This window comes from Pongo abelii, chromosome 20, assembly GCF_028885655.2.
Source record: "Pongo abelii isolate AG06213 chromosome 20, NHGRI_mPonAbe1-v2.0_pri, whole genome shotgun sequence".
NCBI lineage: Eukaryota > Metazoa > Chordata > Mammalia > Primates > Hominidae > Pongo > Pongo abelii.
This window is the reverse complement of record NC_072005.2, coordinates 56,421,546-56,440,850: the sequence shown is the minus strand read 5'-3', so window position 1 is coordinate 56,440,850 and position 19,305 is coordinate 56,421,546. Positions and strand designations below refer to the sequence as shown.

Below are 19,305 nucleotides of genomic sequence, written 5' to 3'. Positions count from 1 at the left end.
TAATCCCAACTACTTGGGAGGCTGAGACAGGAGGAATCACTTGACCCCAGGAGGCAGAGGTTGCAGTAAGCCGAGATCACACCACTGCACTCCAGCCCGGGCGACAGTGCAAGACTCTGTCTCAAAAAACAAAACAAACAAACAAACAAAAAGAAAACAAGAAAAAAACTAGGATAAAACCTTTGTGACCTTGAGTTAGGCAAAAATTTCTTATATACAATACTAAAAGCACAATCCATAAAAGAACAAATTGATAAATTAGACAAAATTAAAAACTTCTATTCTTTGAAAGACTAACAGAATGGAAAGAAAAGCCACAGACTGGACAAAAATATCTGCAAAGCATATATCTGATAAAGAACTTGCATTTAGAATATATAAATAACTTTCTTTTCTTTTTTTTTTTTTTTTTTTTTTTGAGACAGAGTTTCACTCTTGTTGCCCAGGCTGGAGTGCAATGGCACGATCTCGGCTCACCGCAACCTCCGCCTCCCAGGTTCAAGCGATTCTCCTGCCTCAGCCTCCCAAGTAGCTGGGATTACAGGCATGCACCACCATGCCTACCTAATTTTGTATTTTTAGTAGAGACGGGGTTTCTCCATGTTGGTCAGGCTGGTCTCGAACTCCCGACCTCAGGTGATCCGCCTGCCTCGGCCTCCCAAAGTGCTGGGATTACCAGGCATGAGCCACCGTGCCCGGCCCATAAAGAATTTTCAAAATTCAATAATAGTAAAACAAACAACCTAATTAAGAAATAGGCAAAAGATCTGAACAGATGCTTCAGCAAATAAGATATATGGATGGCAAATAAGCATATGAAAAGATGCTCAACATCACTGGTCATTAGGGAAATGTTAATTAAAACCACCTTTGAGAAAGACTAAGGTTTTATCCATAATAGTTCCAAACTGGAAAAAACCCAAATGTTCATCAAAAGGTTAATGAATATCAAAATGTGGCTGATCTATACCACAGGAATAATACTCAGCAGCAAAAAACAGAGTACATTATTGATATGCAAAAATATGGATGGATCTCAGAATAATTATTTTGAGGCTGGGTGCGGTAGCTCACTCCTGTAATCCCAGCACTTTGGGAGGCCAAGGTGGGTGGATCACTTGAAGCCAGGAGTTCGAGACCAGCCTTGCCAACATGGTGAAACCTCGTCTCTATTAAAAACACAAAAATTAGCCAGGCATGGTGGTGCACACCTGTAATCCCAGCTACTTGGGAGGCTGAGGCACAAGAATTGCTTGAACCCGGGAGGTTGAGGTTGCAGTGAGCTGAGACCGTGCCACTGCACTCTAGCCTTGGTGACACAGTGAGACTCTGTCTCAAAAAAAAAAATTATTTTGAGTAAAATAAGCCCATCCCAAAAGAGATTTATGTGAAAATAATTTATATAAAATTCTAGGAGATGCAAAAAATAATAAAGCCTCAATGACCTGTGGAAGAGTATTATAATCAAATCATATGTATTTGGAGTCCAAGAAGAAGGGAAAGGAGAGAGAGTGGGAGATAAAAATATTTGAAGAAATAATGGCTGAAATTTTCCACATTTGATCAAAAACATCAACCCACAGCTACAGGAAGCACAGTGAATCTAAAGCAGGATAAATACAAAAAACCCACAGCTGGGCATATCACAGTCAAACTGCTAAAAACCAGACATAAAGAGAGAAATCGTAAGTCAGCTAGAAAAACATATTGCACCACCTACAGGAAAATGACAATTTTTTTTTAATTTTTTAATTTTTTATTTTTATTTTTTGAGATGGAGTCTTGCTCTGTCGCCCAGGCTGGAGTGCAGTGGCACGATCTCGGCTCACTGCAACCTCCGCCTTTCCGGTTCAAGCGATTCTCCTGCCTCAGTAGAGTAGCTGGGATTACAGGCGCACACTGCCACGCCCAGCTAATTTTTTTGTATTTTAGTAGAGACGGGGTTTCACTGTGTTGCCCATGCTGGTTGTGAACTCCTGAGCTTAGGCAATCCGCCCGCCTTGGCCTCCCAAAGTGCTGGGATTATAGGCATGAGCCACCGTGCCCGGCCTCACACTGCATTTTCTAAATGAATAAAATAAAGCACAGAGAGGTTGAGCAATTTGCCCAAGCCACACAGCCATCAAGAGGCCGAGCTGGGATCTGAACCTCAGGATCGCCTGATCTGAACTCTCTAAGGTTCTGTGATTTTTATTTCATCCTCAGGCTGCCAGATGCTTGGTATTATTGCCATTTTCTAGAAGGGTGAACTGAAGCTGAGATGGAAAAAGCAACTTGCCTGAGGTACCCCGTGAATCAGCAGAAGTGAGATGAGTTATTTGATTTAATTCTCACAAGCAACCTCTGGGGTACTGAAGGTATTCGTATATTTTGTCATCCAAAAACCAGGGCAGCTCTGAAAGTAAAAGTGGGTGCTACGAGGAATTATGCTGTGGCAAGAGGCATGAATCAGGACAGAGGGATGTCCTATTTTACAGAGGCCCGGAGCAAAGAAGGGTCTTGCTTCCTGGTCCACTACAACTGCCTAGTTGAGCCGTGACAGCATGCATTACTGGTTCCTCACAATGACCATGGGAAGCGTAGACAGACTTGCTGATTCCCCAGCTGGGTGAACTGAGGTGCCCCACCTGGTCGAACTTGCGCTGCTTCTTCTCCAGGGTGCTCACAAGCTGCCGCTGCTGCTCCAGGTCCATGGTGGCGTCGTCCAGCTCCTGCTGCAGCCGGCGGCGGCCCCGCTCCAGCCGATCCACGGTCTCTGTCTTTTCTGCCAGGCGCTGGGTCAGGGCCTCGGCCTCCCGGGCTGCCCGGCGCCGTGCCTCCTCCCCTGCCTCCAGTGCCCCTGCCTCCTCCTCCTGGCGCCGCCGCCACTCGGAGAGCTGAGGGGAGGAGAGAGAGGGTGGTTGGTGGTCACGGCCACGAGTGACCAAGGTGTGAGCTGGTGGTGCTCCATTTCCAGGATGAAGAGACTGAGGCCTGAAGAGGGAAAGGGGTCACTCTGCTGGGCTCTTCTGCCTCTGAGTGGTGTGAGGTTGTGAGTACTATGAGCCCTAGTTCTTCCAGGAATTAAAATTACTCCCTCCAAGATGCAGAGGTGAATCAAACCTGGAGTCTCTCCTGGGGAGCCCCTCGGCTGCTGGGGGAGACACAGAGTCACAGCCAGGGTGATAGGGGTTAAGGTAGCAGTATGGGAGCTATGGAAGTCCACAGGAAGGGCTCAGAATCTGTTTAGAACATTCAGGAGAAACTTCCTGAAGAAGGAGCATTTGAAATGGGTCTTGAAGCATGCATAGGAGTTTGCCAGTTGAAGGATATCTGCAGGCATGTACCATCACTCATTCATTCAATAGGCATTTCTCAAAACCTACCAGACATCAGGCTCTATATTGGGCTGTGCTACAGACCTGGATCTAACTCTGATGGGACTGTAGTTTGAAGGGGCTCTCAGTCTGGTGGGGAGACTCATGGGCAGAGACAGTCCCAGCCCAAGGTGACTGGAGTTGGGACAGAGGAGAAAGAGAAGACGGGTCAGGAAACTTCCCACAGGGAAGCCTAATGCTAAGTCTGGAAAAATAAAAGGTTTTTTTCAAATAAAATAGGAAAGTAGAGATAGAGATGAATACAGCTAAAGACAGAGGAAGGACCAGAAATTGCAGGGTCTCAAATGCCCAACTGAGAGGCATGGACTTTGTCTAGGGGTACTGGGGAGGCGTGGGAGAGCTGTGAGCAGGGGAGGGACAGGGGCAGCTCCAGGTGAAGAAAGAAGCTTCTGGGGCTGTGTAGGGAATGAGCTGTTAGGGGAGAGGCTGGAGGCCCAGAGGCCAAGAGGAGGATCTAGATGGGAGAGGATGGCGCTGGAGCTGGGGCTGAGCTGGAGATGGGACAAGGGATGAGGCTGAGAATCACGGGACAGGAGAGCCAGGGCTGGGCACGGGCTGTGGGGGTAAGGGGGAGTCAGAGAAGGAAAGGAACCCATGGGTCTGGCCTATGAGAAGGTGGGCAGAGTGGCCATCCCTGAGCTGGGGAACCCAGGAGGAACAGCGAGGGGGCTGTGCCTCCCTGAAGGTCTTACATAGGGCTCACCTGGGCCTGGGCAGTCTGCAGTTCACGGCCCGCCCGTTCCCTGGCAGCTGCCTCCTCCTCCAGCTGCTCACGCAGCCCGGCTGCCTCAGCCTCCATGGCTCGCACCCGGGACCCCAAGGCCAATTTCGCCCTGGTCTCCTCCTGCAGCAGCTCCTGTAAATGGAGGAGACGGTGATGTCAGGTGTGGTTGGGAGAACAAGGAGGGGAGGGTGATGGTGGAGCCGAAGGGCAGGTGGGGTCACCTGGGCATCATGCAGCTGGGCTTCTATGCTGCTCAGTTCCTTGCTAAGACGGATGGTTTTGGACTCAGCCTCGTTCAGCGCCCCAGACACATTATCCAGTTCAGCCTGCAGGGAAGGGACAGGGGAATGAAGCCCTCCAATCGTGGCTTCCACCCAGCGACCCCATCTGCCTCAAATCCCTACCATACTGGCGGGAATGTGAAATGGTGCAGCTGCCGTGGAAAACAGTCTGGCAGGTCCTCAGATGCCTAAACATAAGGTTCCCACATGACCCAACAATTCTGCTCCTAGGTGTATACCCAAAAGAAATAAAGACATAGGTCTATGCAGAAACTATAGGAATGTTCAGTGGCATTACAGGAATGTTCTCAGTGGCATTACCACCATCGCCAAGAGGCGGGAACAGCCCCAATGTCTATCAATAAATGAATGGATAAACAAACGTGGAATATCCATACAACGGGCATTATTCGGCAATAGAAAGGTATGTGGATCTATCGCGTGGTGTCGTTTTTTGGGGTTTTTTTGTTTTTGTTTTTGTTTTTGTTTTGAGACACAGTTTCACTCTTGTGGCCCAGGCTGGAGTGCAATGGTGCAATCTCAGCTCACTGCAACCTCCGCCTCCCAGGTTCAAGTGATTCTCCTGCCTTAGCCTCCCAAGTAGCTAGGATTACAGTCATGCGCCACCACATCCGGCTAATTTTGTATTTTTAGTAAAGACGAGGTTTCATCATGTTGGTCAGGCGGCCGGTCTCGAACTCCTGACCTCAGGTGACCCACCCGCCTCAGCCTCCCAAAGCACTGGATTACAGGAGTGAGCCACCGCACCCGGCTGGTGTTTAAAAATTAAAAAATAAAAAAGGAATGATGCTACAAGCTGCAACACAGATGAATCTTGAAACTGTTACGTTAAGTAAAAGAAGGCAGCCACAAAGGCCACCCATATGTAGTAGGATTCCATTTATGTAAGATCTCCAGAATGGGAGATCAGTAGAGACAGAAAGGAGATTAGTGGTTCCCTGGGTGGGGTTGGGGAGAAGTGGGGGATGATAGCTAAAGGGTACAGGATTTCCTTTTGGGATAATGAAAATGGTCCAAAATTAGATTATGGTGATGGCCATACCACTCTGTGAATATACCAAAATCCATTGAATTGCACACCTTAAATGAGTGAATTATTATTATTTGAGATGGAGTTTCACTCTCATTTTCCAGGCTGGAATGCAATGGCACGATCTCAGCTCATCGCAACCTCTGCCTCCCGGGTTCAAGTGATTCTCCTGCCTCAGCCTCTCGATTACAGGCTGGGATTACAGGCATGCACCACCATGCCCGGCTAATTTTGTATTTTTTTTTTTTTTAGTAGAGATGGGGTTTCTCCATGTTGGTCAGGCTGGTCTTGAACTTCCGACTTCAGGTGATCTGCCCGCCTCGGCCTCCCAAAGTACTGGGTATTATTATTATTATTTTGAGACAGGATCTCACTTTGTTGCCCAGGCTAGAGTGCAGTGGCACAATCATAGCTCATTGCAGCCTCGACCTCCCAGGCTCAAGGGATCCTCCTTCCTCAGTCCCCTGAGTAGCTGGGACTACAGGCACATGCCAGCATACCTGGCTAATTAAATTTTTTTTTTCCGAAGATGGGGTCTCACTATGTTGCCCAGGCTGGTCTCGAACTCCTGGGCTCAAGGAATCCTCCTGCCTTGGCCTCCCAAGTGCTAGAATTACAGACATGAGCCACTGTGCCCAGACTTGTACATGATTATGTTGGAAGAGCCAAACGAGACAATTGGTTTGATATGGACCAAATAGAAGCACAGAGAGGGCAGGCATGTCACCAAGGTCACACAGCAGAAACCCCTGCCCTGGCCACCCCACTTACCTGGGCTCGCTGCAGCTTCTCAGCAGCCTCTGCTCGTGCCCTCTCCCCATCACCAGCCCGGCCCTGCACCTCCTGCAGCTGTGACTCCAGGCGGCGCCTCCGCTGCTCACTCTCCTGACGTGCAGTCTGCAGGCTGCTCAGTTCTGCCCGCAGCTCGGACACCTCGGCCTCCAGGGCCAGCCGGGTCTTCTCCCATGCACCTTTGCCCTGGTGTGGGAAGAAGATGAGCAAAGATCTATGAGGCCTTTCCTGGACCAGGCCAGGCACACTCCTGTCTCAGGGCCTTCGCACTGGCTGTTCCCTCTGCCTGGAACACACTTCTCGCAGTGAACAAATAGCTCACCCCTCACTCCCTCTTTTTTTTTTTTTTTGAGACAGCGCTTCACTATTGTTGCCCAAGCTGGAGTGCAATGGTGCGATCTCTGCTCACTGCAACCTCTGCCTCCCAGGTTCAAGTGATTCTCCTGTCTCAGCCTCCCAAGTAGCTAGGATTACAGGCGCCCACCACCACGCCCAGCTAATTTTTGTGTTTTTAGTAGAGACGGGGTTTTGCCATGTTGGCCAGGCTGGTCTTGAACTCCTGACCTCAGGTGATCCACCCACCTCGGCCTCCCAAAGTGCTGGGATTACAGCTGTGAGCCACCACGTCTGGCCCATTTTTGTTTGTTTGTTTTTTGAGACGGAGTCTTGCTCTGTCACCCACGCTGGAGTGTAATGGTACAATCTTGGCTCACTGTAACCTCTGTTTCTTGGGTTCAAGTGATTCTCACGCCTCAGCCTCTCAAGTAGCTGGGACTACAGGCGTATGTGCCACCATGCCAAGCTAATTTTTGTATTTTTAGTAGAGATGGGGTTTCACCATGTTGCCCAGGCTGGTCTCGAACTCCTGGCCTCAAGTGATCTGCTTGCCTCAGCCTTCCAAAGTTACAGGCATGAGCCACCATGCCCGGCCACTCCCTCAGTTTTTTACCCTGATGTCACCTTCTCACAGAATACCTCCACAGCCTCTCTACTTAAAAACTCATCTGCCTTAGAATTCTGATCTCCTTTTCCTGTTCATTATGGCCCCATAGCACTTATCGCCCCAATATAAACTGAAAGTGTTTATATTGTTTACTCTCTGCCTCTCTCACTAAAAGGAAAGCTCCACAAGGGAAGGCAGTGCTGGCTGCTGGGCTCATGGCTGGTTCCCCAGCAATGCTCCTGGAATATAGTCCACACCCCATCAATGCTTGCTGAATGAAAGACGCACATGAATGTGTGAGGAAAGGGGCCCAGGGAGATGAGCTGGCCTAGAACCAGCCAGCAGTACCTCCTCCAACCCCATATCCCGCCCTACTCTCCCCGTGGCCCCTCTGCCTGTCCCCCTGCTCCAACCCACCCTCCGGGCCTGCTCCAGCTGCTCCGCCAGCTCCCCCAGGGCCTGGCCATGGCGCTGCCTCAGCTCCTGCACTGCCGCCTCGTGGATGCGAGTCTCCTCTTCCAGAGTCTTCTTCAGCTCCGTCACCTCCTGTTCCCTCTTGGACCTTTATTGGGGGAAGGGAGAGAGGAAGGGAGTTTCAGAGCAGAGGAAGGCAGGTGCTTTGGGGGAGCTGGTTGTTTCTCCTTTTCATGTTTCCTTAAAAAATGAGGGCCTCATGTTGTGCTCCCCAGGAGATCTGGGTGGTGATGCTGTGGAAGGAGTGTGGCTTTAAGGGTGAACTCCTATTCACCTTTCAAAACCCTTTTCCAAAAGGCCCTTCCTCAGGAAAGTCTCCCTGGATCTCCCATAGACTTGGTTTAGGGGTCTTCACTTATCACTCACAATGCTCCATGTTACTCCACTAAAGCACCCCTTGTTCTGGGTTGAGATTGTCTTTGCCTGAATCTGCCTCTCGAGACTGGAAGTTCCCAAGGGTAACACCTGGGTCCGACCCATCTCTGTCCCCAGCTTGACCCAGGCCGGACCTAGAGCTGGTGGTTCATGAACAACTGTACAATAAGTAAGCCTCTGTATAGACAGAGACTTTGCACCTAAGTCCTTCCCCCAGCCCTGTATGTGCACAGGCTGTGACAGCGGCCTGCCACTGGGCCTCACCGGAGCTCCTGCTGTGCGTTGGTGGAGTCCAGCGTGTCCTCCAGCTCGCCCCGCAGCGCCTCCAGCTCCTCGCCCAGGTCCCGGCGCTGCTTCTCCGCCTTGGTCCTGGCCAAACGCTCAGACTCCAGGTCCTCCTGGGCCTCGGCCAGGGCTGCTTGAGCCTCCCGCAGGGATTTCAGCAGCTGGGCCCGGGCCCCACCCTCGTCTTCTGCCCTGGGGGTAACAAGAACCATGGAGCTGGTACAGGGGCAGGCAAGGGCGAGGCAATGATTTCTGGGGACTGCGAGGCTGGATGTGGGCTTTGGGGGTGGCCAGTCCCAGGTTCGAATCCTATCTCTGCCACTGGGCACTTGGCTCCAGTACTAATTTAATTTTTTTGAGACAGGGTCTCACTCTGTTGCCCATGCTGGAGTGCAGTGGTGCAGTCACGGCTCACTGCAGTCTCAAATTCCTGGGCTCAAGTGATCCTCCTACCACAGCATCCTGTGTAGCTGAGACCACAGGTGCGGTCCACCACGCCTGGCTAATTTTTTTTTCCCTAAAGAGACAGGGTCTGCCTATGTTGCCTAGGGCTGGTCTCGAACTCCTGGCCTCAAGCCATCCTCCCACCTCGGCCTTACAAAGTGCTGGGATTGCAGGAGTGAGCCACTTCGCCCCCACTTCGCCCAGCCTGACTCATTTTGAACCTCAGTTTTCTTAGCTGTAAAGTGGGAATGACAGCAACGGTAATCGTAGGAGACACTTAGTAAGTTCCTGCCTCATGTCAGTGCTTTACTTGTGTCACCTCATTTAACGTTCCTGCCAAATAAGGAAACTGAGGTCCAGCGCGGAGAAAGCACTTGCCGAGGTTACCCGGTCCGTGAGTGGCTGGGTTGGCCCGGAGTCCCTCCTTGTAGCTCTCACAGGGATGTGGCTTCCTGTCCCTTCAAGCAGTGTCATTGCAAAGAGAAGCTGGATCTGGGGGCAGCACCAACTGGGACGTGGGGGTTAATGGCTCAGGGAGCCACGCAGGCCTGGCTTAGTATCCACTCCTGGCCCCCTGCTCCAGCAAGTGACTTAAGAAGGGCAGGGTCCTGATTTGTGGGAGGACATGACGATGAACACTCCCCTTTACCAGGGTTGCTGGGGAGATGGCAATAAAAATAACTAAAGCACAAAAAGCCACATGTTGTATGAAATATCTAGAATAGGCAAATTCTATTTAGACAGAAAGTGGATCAGAGGCTGCCAGGCTGGGGAGAAGGAGGGATGGGGAGTGGCTGCTTTCTTTTCTTTTTTTTTTTTTTTGAGAGAGAGGGTCTCCTTCTGTCACCTAGACCAGAGTGCAGTGGCACAATCATAGCTCACTGCAGCCTCGACTTCCCAGGTTCAAATGATCCTCCCACCTCAGCCCTCTAAGTAGCTAGGACTACAGGCACATGCCACCATGCTTGGCTAATTTTTTTAAGTTTTTTGTAGAGACAGGGTCTCATTATATTGCCCAGGCTGGTCTTGAATTCCTGGGCTCAGGCGACCCTCCTGCCTCCTACTCTCAGAGTGCTGGATTATGGCGTGAGTCACTGTGCCTGACTGTGATTGCTTAATACATACAGGGTTTCCTTTTGGGGGTGATAAAAAAAGTTCTGGAGGCCGGCACAGTGGCTCATGCCTGTAATCCCAGCACTTTGGGAGGCCGAGGCAGGTGGATCACCTGAGGTCAGGAGTTCGAGACCAGCCTGGCCAACATAGTGAAACCCCGTCTCTGCTAAAAATACAAAAATTAGCTGGGTGTGGTGGTGGGCACCTGTAGTCCCAGCCACTCGGGAGGCTGAGGCAGGAGAATTGCTTGAACCCGGGAGGCGGAGGATGTAGTGAGGCAAGATCACGCCACTGCACTCCAGCCTGGGCGACAGGGCAAGACTCCAGCTCAACAAAAGAGAAAATGTTCTAGAACTAGATAGAGGTGATGGTTACACAGCATCGTGAATGGGCAAAATCTGCTGAATTGTACATTTAAAAAATGGTTACTTTTATGTGAATTTCACCTCAGTAAAAAAGAAAAAAATTAACAAGAGTAATAAAAGTAGTAACAGAAACATCTGGCATTTATTGAGGGCTCAGGGTATGCCAAGCGTCTGAAGAGCACTTTCTTCTTTAACCCTCACACTAACCTTAGGAGTAGCATCTACAATTACCCCATCTTATAGATGAAAAAACTGAGGCTAGAGAGGTGATGTGACTTGCGTGAGGTCACATGACTAGAAAGGGAAGAAGCCAGGATTCCAACCCAGAAGTTGGACTCAAAGATGTGTGTTCACGGCCTGGTGCAGTGCCTCACGCCTATAATCCTAACCTCAGCGAATGGATCACCTGAGGTTGGGAGTTCGAGACCAGCCTGGGCAACATGGTGAAACCCCGTCTCTACTAAAAATACGAAAATTAGCTTGTTGGCGGGCGCCTGTAATCCCAGCTACATGGGAGGCTGAAGTACAAGAATCGCTTGAACCTGGGAGGCAGAAGTTGCAGTGAGCCAAAATCACACCATTGCACTCCAGCCTGGGAAACAGGGCAAGACTCCGTTTCAAAACAAAACAAAGATGTGTTCTTAACCACACACACACACACACACACAACACACACACACACACACACCATGTTCCATCAACTCTAAGATGCACAGTTTTTCACATTTTAACATCTCCAAAATGGAGCTGTACTTGTAATCAAGGGGGTCTTAGATTGCATGAAGCACAGTGCATAAAAAGCATTTGAAATACTAAGCACCACATTTGGCATAGAGTAAGAGCTCAATTATTGTGAACAAGTGTAAATATAATTATTATGATTCCTAACATAGGCCACTTGTCAAATCTCAGCTGATTCTGGGCTGTTTGGTGTGGGGAGGCCAAGCAGGGAAGAGGAAGAAATAGCTCTTTTTTTTTTTTTTTGAGATGTAGTCTTGCTCTGTTGTCCAGGCTAGAGTGCAGGGGTGTGATCTCAGCTCACTGCAACCTCTGCCTCCTGGGTTCAAGCAATTCTTGTGCTTAAGCCTCCTGAGTAGCTGGGATTACAGGCGCCCGCCACCACACCCAGAGAACTTTTGTATTTTTAGTAGAGACAGGGTTTTGCCATGTTAGCCAGGCTGGTCTCAAACTCCTGACCTCAAGTGATCCACCTGCCTTGGCCTCCCAAAGTACTGGGATTACAGGTGTGAGCCATCGTACTCGGCCTAGAAATAGCACTTTCTTGTTCCCATTGTGCACTGTTATGCAAGTTACCAGACACATAGAGTCTTGTTTCACTTTTCCCTTAACCTATTGGGCCTGGAACCCTTGCTGTCTTCATTTGACAGAAGGGGACACTGAGGCTCAGAGGGGATGTGGCCTGTGTGTGGCTGGTGAGTGGCTCCACTGGGGTTTGTACCCAGGAGCTTCTGACTTGGGCACCCCACGCTGGCCGGCCGTGCACCCGTGCTGCTTACCCCACCAAGCCCACCCCACCCTGCACCTGGCCAGGGCAGCCTGCAGCTCCTCCTCCTTGCGGCCCAGCTGGGCCCGCAGCTCCTCTGCCCGCTGTTGCTGCTCCACCATCTGCTCCTGCAGCTCCGAGCTCTCCCCATCCAGCCTCCGCTTCAGCTTCTCCAGCTCCTGGCGACCCTTCTCCTCCTTCCGCAGGCGGTCTGGAGGCAGGGGTGGGGGCCGTGCATGAGGACTCCAGGCCTGCACACTCAGCCGCTCTCACAGAGACCACAGGCCCCCAGCCACATATAAGGCTAAGCTCAGCACCTCCCTTAACACCTCCTCCTCCCACCTTCTCCATCTATCTCAGGGACTCTTCCCACAATGTTGTCCTAGACGCGCTGTCCTCTCCTCCTCATCCCCACCGACAGCCCATGCCTCCACCCTCTGACTCTCTCTGCCCTGTGTCTATAGCCCTGCCTCCTCCCTGTGCCCCTTCCCTTCTGTTTCTGATTCTAAGTCAACAGGAAGGGACAGGGAGACAAAAACACGTCTGAAACAGACAGACAGTGGGACAGTCAGATGGGAAGAAAGGAGCACAACCCAAGACACCAAGGAGAGAAAGAGAGTTGGATTTAGAGATGCATTAAGAACTCAAGAGCTGGGAGGACACTCAATCCGCCCTGAGCCTTCCTTCCTATCCCATTTAGCAGACACAGCCACTGAGGCCCTGTAGCACATGGGGCTTGCCTGATATCCCTCATCAGAACACACACAGACCCCTACTGGCTGGGCGGGAGCTCACCCTCCATGTCTGCGATTGTGGCCTCATATTTGAGCCGTAGCTTATTGAGGCTCTTGACCTTCTCCTCCTCTTCAGCTGCCTGGGATGAGAACTCGGCCAGGCGATCTTCCAGCAGCTTCCGCTCCTGAGGGGTGGAGTGGGATGGGGGGCAGTCAGGAGGAGCTGGGCCAGGAGCAGCCTGTACCTGATCTGCGGCTTCTGGTGTTGTTCTCATCTGTGTTTCTGCTCCTCTTCACCCTTCTCTGACCTTCCTCCCCCTACACCTCCCTCTTCTTCCCATTCCCTGGGGTCTATAGACCCATCCCACCCCCACCGGTGCACACCTGAGAACTGCAGTGTGGTAACCCCCATGGCTTGAAGTTCACCATTCATTAACCCACCAATGTACCCCATCCCCACTTTCCCAGCTGCCCTCAGGCCCCCAACCTTGCTCAGCTTGGAATTCTGGTCTTCCAGGAGCAGCAGGTCCTCTTCAAATTTCTTCATTTTTGCCTCTGTCGTCACCTTCTCCAGCTGCAGCTTCTGCCGCGCCCCCTCCTCAGCCTCAAGGTGGGCCTCTAGCTCCTGGGGTAGGGAGGCAGGAGGAGTGAGGATACTGGGCCAATAGATGGAGTGTGATGGCGAAGGATGGGAGTGGGGATGGCCGGCCCACGGATCCCCGGGGCTTGTGGTTCAGAGACGTCCATGCCCTGGGTGAGGCCGGGAAGGATCAAACCCTTATTGGCTTTCCCATTTCATTCATTAGCTCAACAAGCATTTATTGAGTGCCTAGTGTACGCCAGGCACGGTTCTAGGCACTGAGGATGGGTAAAAGTGCCTGTCCTTCTGCAGTGAGAGATGACTGCACCACTGCACTGAAGTCTGGGTAACAGAGCGAGATCTTGCCTCTGAAAAAAAAAAAAAGGAACACCTATCCTTGTGGAAATCACATTCTTGTGTGGGGGTTAGGGATACAGATTATAAACTATAAACATAGTAAATAGGTCAGGCGCGGTGGCTCACGCCTGTAATCCCAGGACTTTGGGAGGCCGAGGTGGGCGGATCATGAGGTCAGCAGATCGAGACCATCCTGGCTAACATGGTGAAACCCCGTCTCTACTAAAAATACAAAAAATTAGGTGGGCATGGTGGTGGGCGCCTGTAGTCCCAGCTACTCTGGAGGCTGAGGCAGGAGAATGGCGTGAACCCAGGAGGCGGAGCTTGCAGTGAGCTGAGATCGCGCCACTGGCACTCCAGCCCGGGCAACAGAGCGAGACTCTGTCTCAAAAAAAAATAAATAAATAATAAATAATTTTAAAAATAAAATAAACATAGTAAATACACAAATTATAGAAATGGGTACTGCCAATATGACAGTCATCAGGCACATTGGAAATCAAGACTCAATTTTATTTTTTGAATTTATTTTATTTTATTCTGTTTAATTTTTTTTTTTTTTTTTTGAGACGGAGTTTTGTTCTTGTTGCCCAGGCTGGAGTGCAATGCTGCGATCTTGGCTCACTGCAATCTCTACCTCCCGGGGTTCAAGTGACTCTCCTGCCTCAGCCTCTCGAGTAGCTGGGATTACAGGCACCCGCTACCACACCTGGGTAACTTTTTGTATTTTTAGTAGAGATGGGGTTTCACCATGTTGGCCAGACTGGCCTTGAACTCCTGACTTCAGGTGATCCACCAACCTCGGCCTCCCAAAGTGTTGGGATTACAGGAGTGAGCCATCACACCCAGCCTCTTTTATTCTGTTTGAGAAAGGTCTCACTCTGTCACCCAGGCTGGAGTGCAGTGGTGCCATCACAGCTCACTGCAGCCTTGACCTCCTGGGCTCAGGTGATCCTCCCATCTCAGGCCTCGTGGGTAGTGTGACGACACTACAGGTGTGTGACACTCTGCCTGGCTAATTTTTGTGTTTTTGTTTTTGTAGAGAAAGGGTTTCACCTCATTGCCTAGGCTGGTCTTGAACCCCCGTGCTTAAGAGATCCTCCCAAAGTGCTGGGATTGCAGATTGATCCACTGCACCTAGCCAAGACTCAATTTTATGTGCTGCCTTGACATTTGCCGAAAGTAGGAGGGGCCTCAAATGGCCTAAACAAAAGTCCTCCTACCACTCCCTCTGCTCCCACAGATAAGGTCCCCCAGCCTTATCTGGGGACCCTCCTTATCCTGGGGACCAGGCACAGTGCCTGCTTATCCCTGAGAAGCACATTCCAGCTCCCTGCCAGCCCATGGAATTACTGAAACAAACCAAACACATTTTCCCACGGCACCCAGGGGTCACCTCCACCTGTTGTTGTGACAAAGCCTGTTTCCCACAGCCCCTGCTTGTTCACTCTGCTCTTGAGGGCAACACCCATGTGGCCGTCTGTGGTGTGATGTTGGCCCCCCTCAGGCTGTGAATATTTAATATTCAAGAAACTGCTGTCAATCAATCTCACCTGTCTGGTGTCCAGTGCTGTGTGCTCAGCCATCCCCATAAACCTAGGGTAGGGTCCCTCCCTCACCAAAGGGGTCAAGAGAAGTTGATTAAGACACTACTGGGCTGGGCATGGTGGCTCACGCCTGTAATCCCAGCACTTTGGAAGGCTGAGGCGGGCGGATCACCTGAGGTCAGAAGTTTGAGACCAGCCTAGCCAACATACTGAAACCCTGTCTCTACTAAAAATAAAAAAAAATTAGCTGGGCGTGGTGGCACACGCCTGTAATCCCAGATACTGCTGTAGAGGCTGAGGCAGGAGAATTGCTTGAGCCCGGGAGACGGAGGTTGCAGTGAGCTGAGATGGTGCCACTGCACTCCAGCCTGGGCGACAGAGCAAGACTCTGTGTCAAAAAAACAAAAAACAAAAAAACATTACTGAGCTTTTGAAATGTGGCTGATGTGGACTGATGAACTGAATTTTCTGTCTTATTTAATTTTACTTATTTTAAACTTAAAACGAGACACCCAGTTACTGAAAAGCTTTTAAGCATGTTTGGAACAACTTGGCCAAGTGAATGTAGTTTTTATAAACTGCAGAAATTATGAAATAGAAATACAGATCAAGTATTTCCAATGAAAATTTAGCATCTGAGTTGAGATGTGCTGTAGTGTAAAATACACACTAGATTTTGAAGGGGAACCATGAGGGCAGCCTGCCCATGAATGAAGCCAGGAGATGGAGAGAGAGGAAGTACTGAGGACATTGCCTGAATGCCTGGATCCAGCCATGCCTGAAGCCGAGGACATCACTTGGGCACCTGGATCCAGCCATGCCTGAAGCTGAGGATATCACTTGGGCGCCTGGATCCAGCCATGCCTGAAGCTGAGAACATCACTTGGGCGCCTGGACCCAGCCATGCCTGAAGCTGAGGATATCACTTGGATTCCTGCATCCAGCCGTGCCTGAAGCTGAGGAAATCACTCAAGACACCTGGATCCAGCCAGGCCTGAAGCTGAACATATCACTTGGAGGCCTGGATCCACCCATACGTGAAGCTCACACATTTTAAGGTCTCCCCTGATCTGAATCAAAAATGTATTCTTTTTGCAAATTCACTTAGAACTGAGTTTTCTACAAATTCATGGCCCAAAGACACACGGTTTGTAGAAGCAAAGGTGGATGGTGTAGACAGAGGGGTCTGGAGGGTGGCCTGGCGGGCACGCAGGGGGCCAGACCTGTATGTGCTGCTGCAGCCTCTTCTTCTCGGTTTGCATTTGACGGCTGCACTCCTCCTCCTCGCCCACGCGAGCTTCCAGCTCTGACACCACCAGCTCCAGCTCCTGCTTGCGGGCTGCCAGCCTCCCCCGCGTCTCCTCAGCCTCCGCACACAGTTCTGCCTCTGCTCGCAATTGCTCTGCCAGGCGGGCGCGCTCCTCTTCCAGCTGGGGAGTGTGTGGGAGGTGAGTGGTCAGCAGGCAGTGCTCCCAGGGCAACCTGCACTGGGTGCCTGCTGCCTTGTAACTTGTTTTGGCCTTTAAGTCCTCCAGGGCAGGACTGAGGGGCAGGAGGACACAGTGTCCCCACCTCCTCCCGCTCAGGTCCCCATCTCAGGACGAGCCCACATCCCCCTAATCACTAAGTCAGAATCCCTGGGATGTCCTCCCTCACCTCTCACAGCCATCAGTCTGCACCCCTGCTCTCTCTGGCCCCTCCTCTCTGTCCCTACAGCCCCAACAGGCTCAGGTCTTGCCTTCTCTCACCTGTCTCTCTCCAGCCTCCCAGCCTCCAGCCTTTCCCCTTCCAGTCCATCCTTCAAATAACCCCGAGGGGTCTTTCTACTACCTCATATTTCATTTAATACATTTCATACCTAGAAATGTAACCACAGGAAATAATGCAGAAAAGGCAAACAGAAAAATGCTCAAGAAGGGGTTTGTTCTAACATTATTATTATTATTATTATTTTATTTTATTATTTTTTTTTGAGACAGAGTCTCACTCTGTCGCCCAGGCTAGAGTGCGGTGGCGCCATCTCGGCCCACTGCAACCTCCACCTCCCAGAGTAGCTGGGATTACAGGCGTGCGCCATAACGCCCGGCTAATTTTTGCATTTTAATAGAGACGGGGTTTCACCATGTTGGCCTGAGTGGTCTTGAACTCCTGACCTCAGGTGATCTGCCCGCGTCAGCCTCCCAAATGTTCTAGCATTATTTTAAGATAGCTAAAATACTGGAAACAGTTATAAGTTCGCCACCTGCCTACCACAGCCCGGCCACAGCTGAGGCCCCTGCCCCCAGATCCTACAGCCCAGCTCCATTCTGGCTGTGCAGGACTCTCCCACCCCACCCCTACCCGGCCCATACCCTGGCTACACCCCCAGGGCCCTGCTCCGTGTACGTCACGACTCAACCAAACTAAACAGCCCCAATCCCCGCCCGGCCTCAGTACACCTTAGCTTTGCTGCCATCCTCCCGACAGCCCTGCCTGGGCACAGGCTGGCTCAGCCGGAAGCCCCGCCCCTCACACCTGGCTCCACCCATGCGACACAGCCCCACCCCGAAGACACGCCCCCACGCCCTGCCCCCGCCCCCTCACCTGTGCCACTCGGCCCTGGAGCTCCCCAACTTCGCGGGCGCTCTGCTGCTGTAGCTCCTGCACTTTCTGCAGCTCCTGGGCCCGTGCCTGCAGCACCTCATCCTGCCGCGTCACCTGCAGCAGTGGCTTCACCTAGGTGGAGGTGAAAGGGGGTGGAATGGCTGACTTCAGGGGCCAAGACCTCACACTCTTAGTGGGGTCTGAGTTTCTGGGTTCAAATCCCTTCTCCTCCACCTATTAGCTGTGTGTCCCTGCCTTGGCAACAGTCCCTGGTCACAGGCCTAGAACACTGACAGGTACAGGCAAGCACCACTAAATACACTATTGATCTATCTAATCTCTCTGGCTAAAGGATCCTTCCACATCCAAGAGACACTGTGTACTGTGGCTGCTGCTATTCTATGGAAGTCTTTCTTTCCTTCCTTCCTTCCTTCCCTTCCTTCCTTCCCTTCCTTCTTTCCCTTCCTTCCTTCCTTCCCTTCCCTCCCTTCCTTCCTTCCTTCCTTCCCTTCCTTCCTTCCCTTCCTTCCTTCCCTTCCTTGCCTCCTTTCCTTCCTTCCCTTCCTTCCTTCCTTCCCTTCCCTTCCTTCCTTCCCTTCCTTCCCTCCCTTCCTTCCCTTCCTCCCTTCCTTCCTTCCTTCCCTTCCTTCCTTCCTCCCTTCCTTCCTTCCTTCCCTTCCTCCCTTCCTTCCTTCCCTTCCTTCCTTCCCTTCCTCCCTTCCTTCCTTCCTTCCCTTCCTTCCTTCCCTTCCTCCCTTCCTTCCTTCCCTTCCTTCCTTCCCTTCCTTCCTTCCTTCCCTTCCTTCCTTCCCTTCCTTCCTTCCCTCCCTTCCCTCCCTTCCTTCCCCTCCCTTCTTTCCTTCCTTCCCTTCCTTCCTTCCTTCCCTTCCTTCCTTCCTTCCCTTCCCTTCCTTCCTTCCCTTCCTTCCCTCCCTTCCTTCCTTCCTTCCTTCCCTTCCCTTCCTTCCTTCCCTCCCTTCCTTCCTTCCCTTCCTCCCTTCCTTCCCTTCCTCCCTTCTTTCCCTTCCTCCTTTCCTTCCCTTCCTTCCCTCCCTTCCCTCCCTTCCTTCCCTTCCCCTCCCTTCCCTTCCTCCCTTCCTTCCTTCCTTCCCTCCCTTACCTCCCTTCCTTCCTTCCTTCCCTTCCTTCCCTTCCTCCCTTCCTTGCCTTCCTTCCTTCCTTCCCTTCCTCCCTTCCTTCCCTTCCTTCCCTTCCTTCCTTCCCTCCCTTCCCTCCCTTCCTTCCCCTCCCTTCTTTCCTTCCTTCCCTTCCCTTCCTTCCCTTCCTCCCTTCCTTCCTTCCCTTCCTTCCCTTCCTTCCTTCCCTCCCTTCCCTCCCTTCCTTCCTTCCTTCCCTCCCTTCCTTCCCTTCCTCCCTTCCCTCCCTTCCTCCCTTCCTTCCCTTCCTCCCTTCCTTCCCTTCCTCCCTTCCCTCCCTTCCCTCCCTTCCTTCCCTTCCTCCCTTCCCTCCCTTCCTTCCCTTCCTTCCTTCCTTCCCTCCCTTCCTTCCCTCCCTTCCTTCCCCTCCCTTCTTTCCTTCCTTCCCTTCCCTTCCTTCCTTCCTTCCCTTCCTTCCTTCCTTCCTTCCCTTCCTTCCTTCCCTCCCTTCCTTCCTTCCCTTCCTTCCCTCCCTTCCTTCCTTCCCTTCCTCCCTTCCTTCCCTTCCTTCCTTCCCTTCCTTCCCTTCCTTCCTTCCCTTCCTTCCCTTCCTTCCCTTCCCTTCCTTCCTTCCCTTCCTTCCTTCCTTCCCTTCCTTCCCTTCCTTCCCTTCCTTCCC

General features: G+C 51.6%; 1 protein-coding gene across 6 annotated transcripts in view; it reads right to left on the bottom strand.

Moving 5' to 3' along the window:
• MYH14 (myosin heavy chain 14) overlaps nucleotides 1–19,305 on the bottom strand; it is a 109,371-nt gene that overhangs the window by 26,812 nt on the left and 63,254 nt on the right. For all 6 annotated transcript variants that reach the window (XM_054538931.2, XM_024237970.3, XM_024237972.3 and 3 more), the window contains 11 exons: nucleotides 17,530–17,661; nucleotides 16,170–16,376; nucleotides 12,950–13,087; nucleotides 12,524–12,647; nucleotides 11,768–11,939; nucleotides 8,282–8,494; nucleotides 7,586–7,730; nucleotides 6,205–6,411; nucleotides 4,323–4,427; nucleotides 4,081–4,233; nucleotides 2,628–2,876 (listed from right to left, as the gene is read on the bottom strand). In XM_054538931.2, coding sequence (XP_054394906.1) covers nucleotides 2,628–2,876; nucleotides 4,081–4,233; nucleotides 4,323–4,427; nucleotides 6,205–6,411; nucleotides 7,586–7,730; nucleotides 8,282–8,494; nucleotides 11,768–11,939; nucleotides 12,524–12,647; nucleotides 12,950–13,087; nucleotides 16,170–16,376; nucleotides 17,530–17,661 — 1,845 coding nt within the window. The remainder of the gene's footprint in view (nucleotides 1–2,627; nucleotides 2,877–4,080; nucleotides 4,234–4,322; nucleotides 4,428–6,204; nucleotides 6,412–7,585; nucleotides 7,731–8,281; nucleotides 8,495–11,767; nucleotides 11,940–12,523; nucleotides 12,648–12,949; nucleotides 13,088–16,169; nucleotides 16,377–17,529; nucleotides 17,662–19,305) is intronic.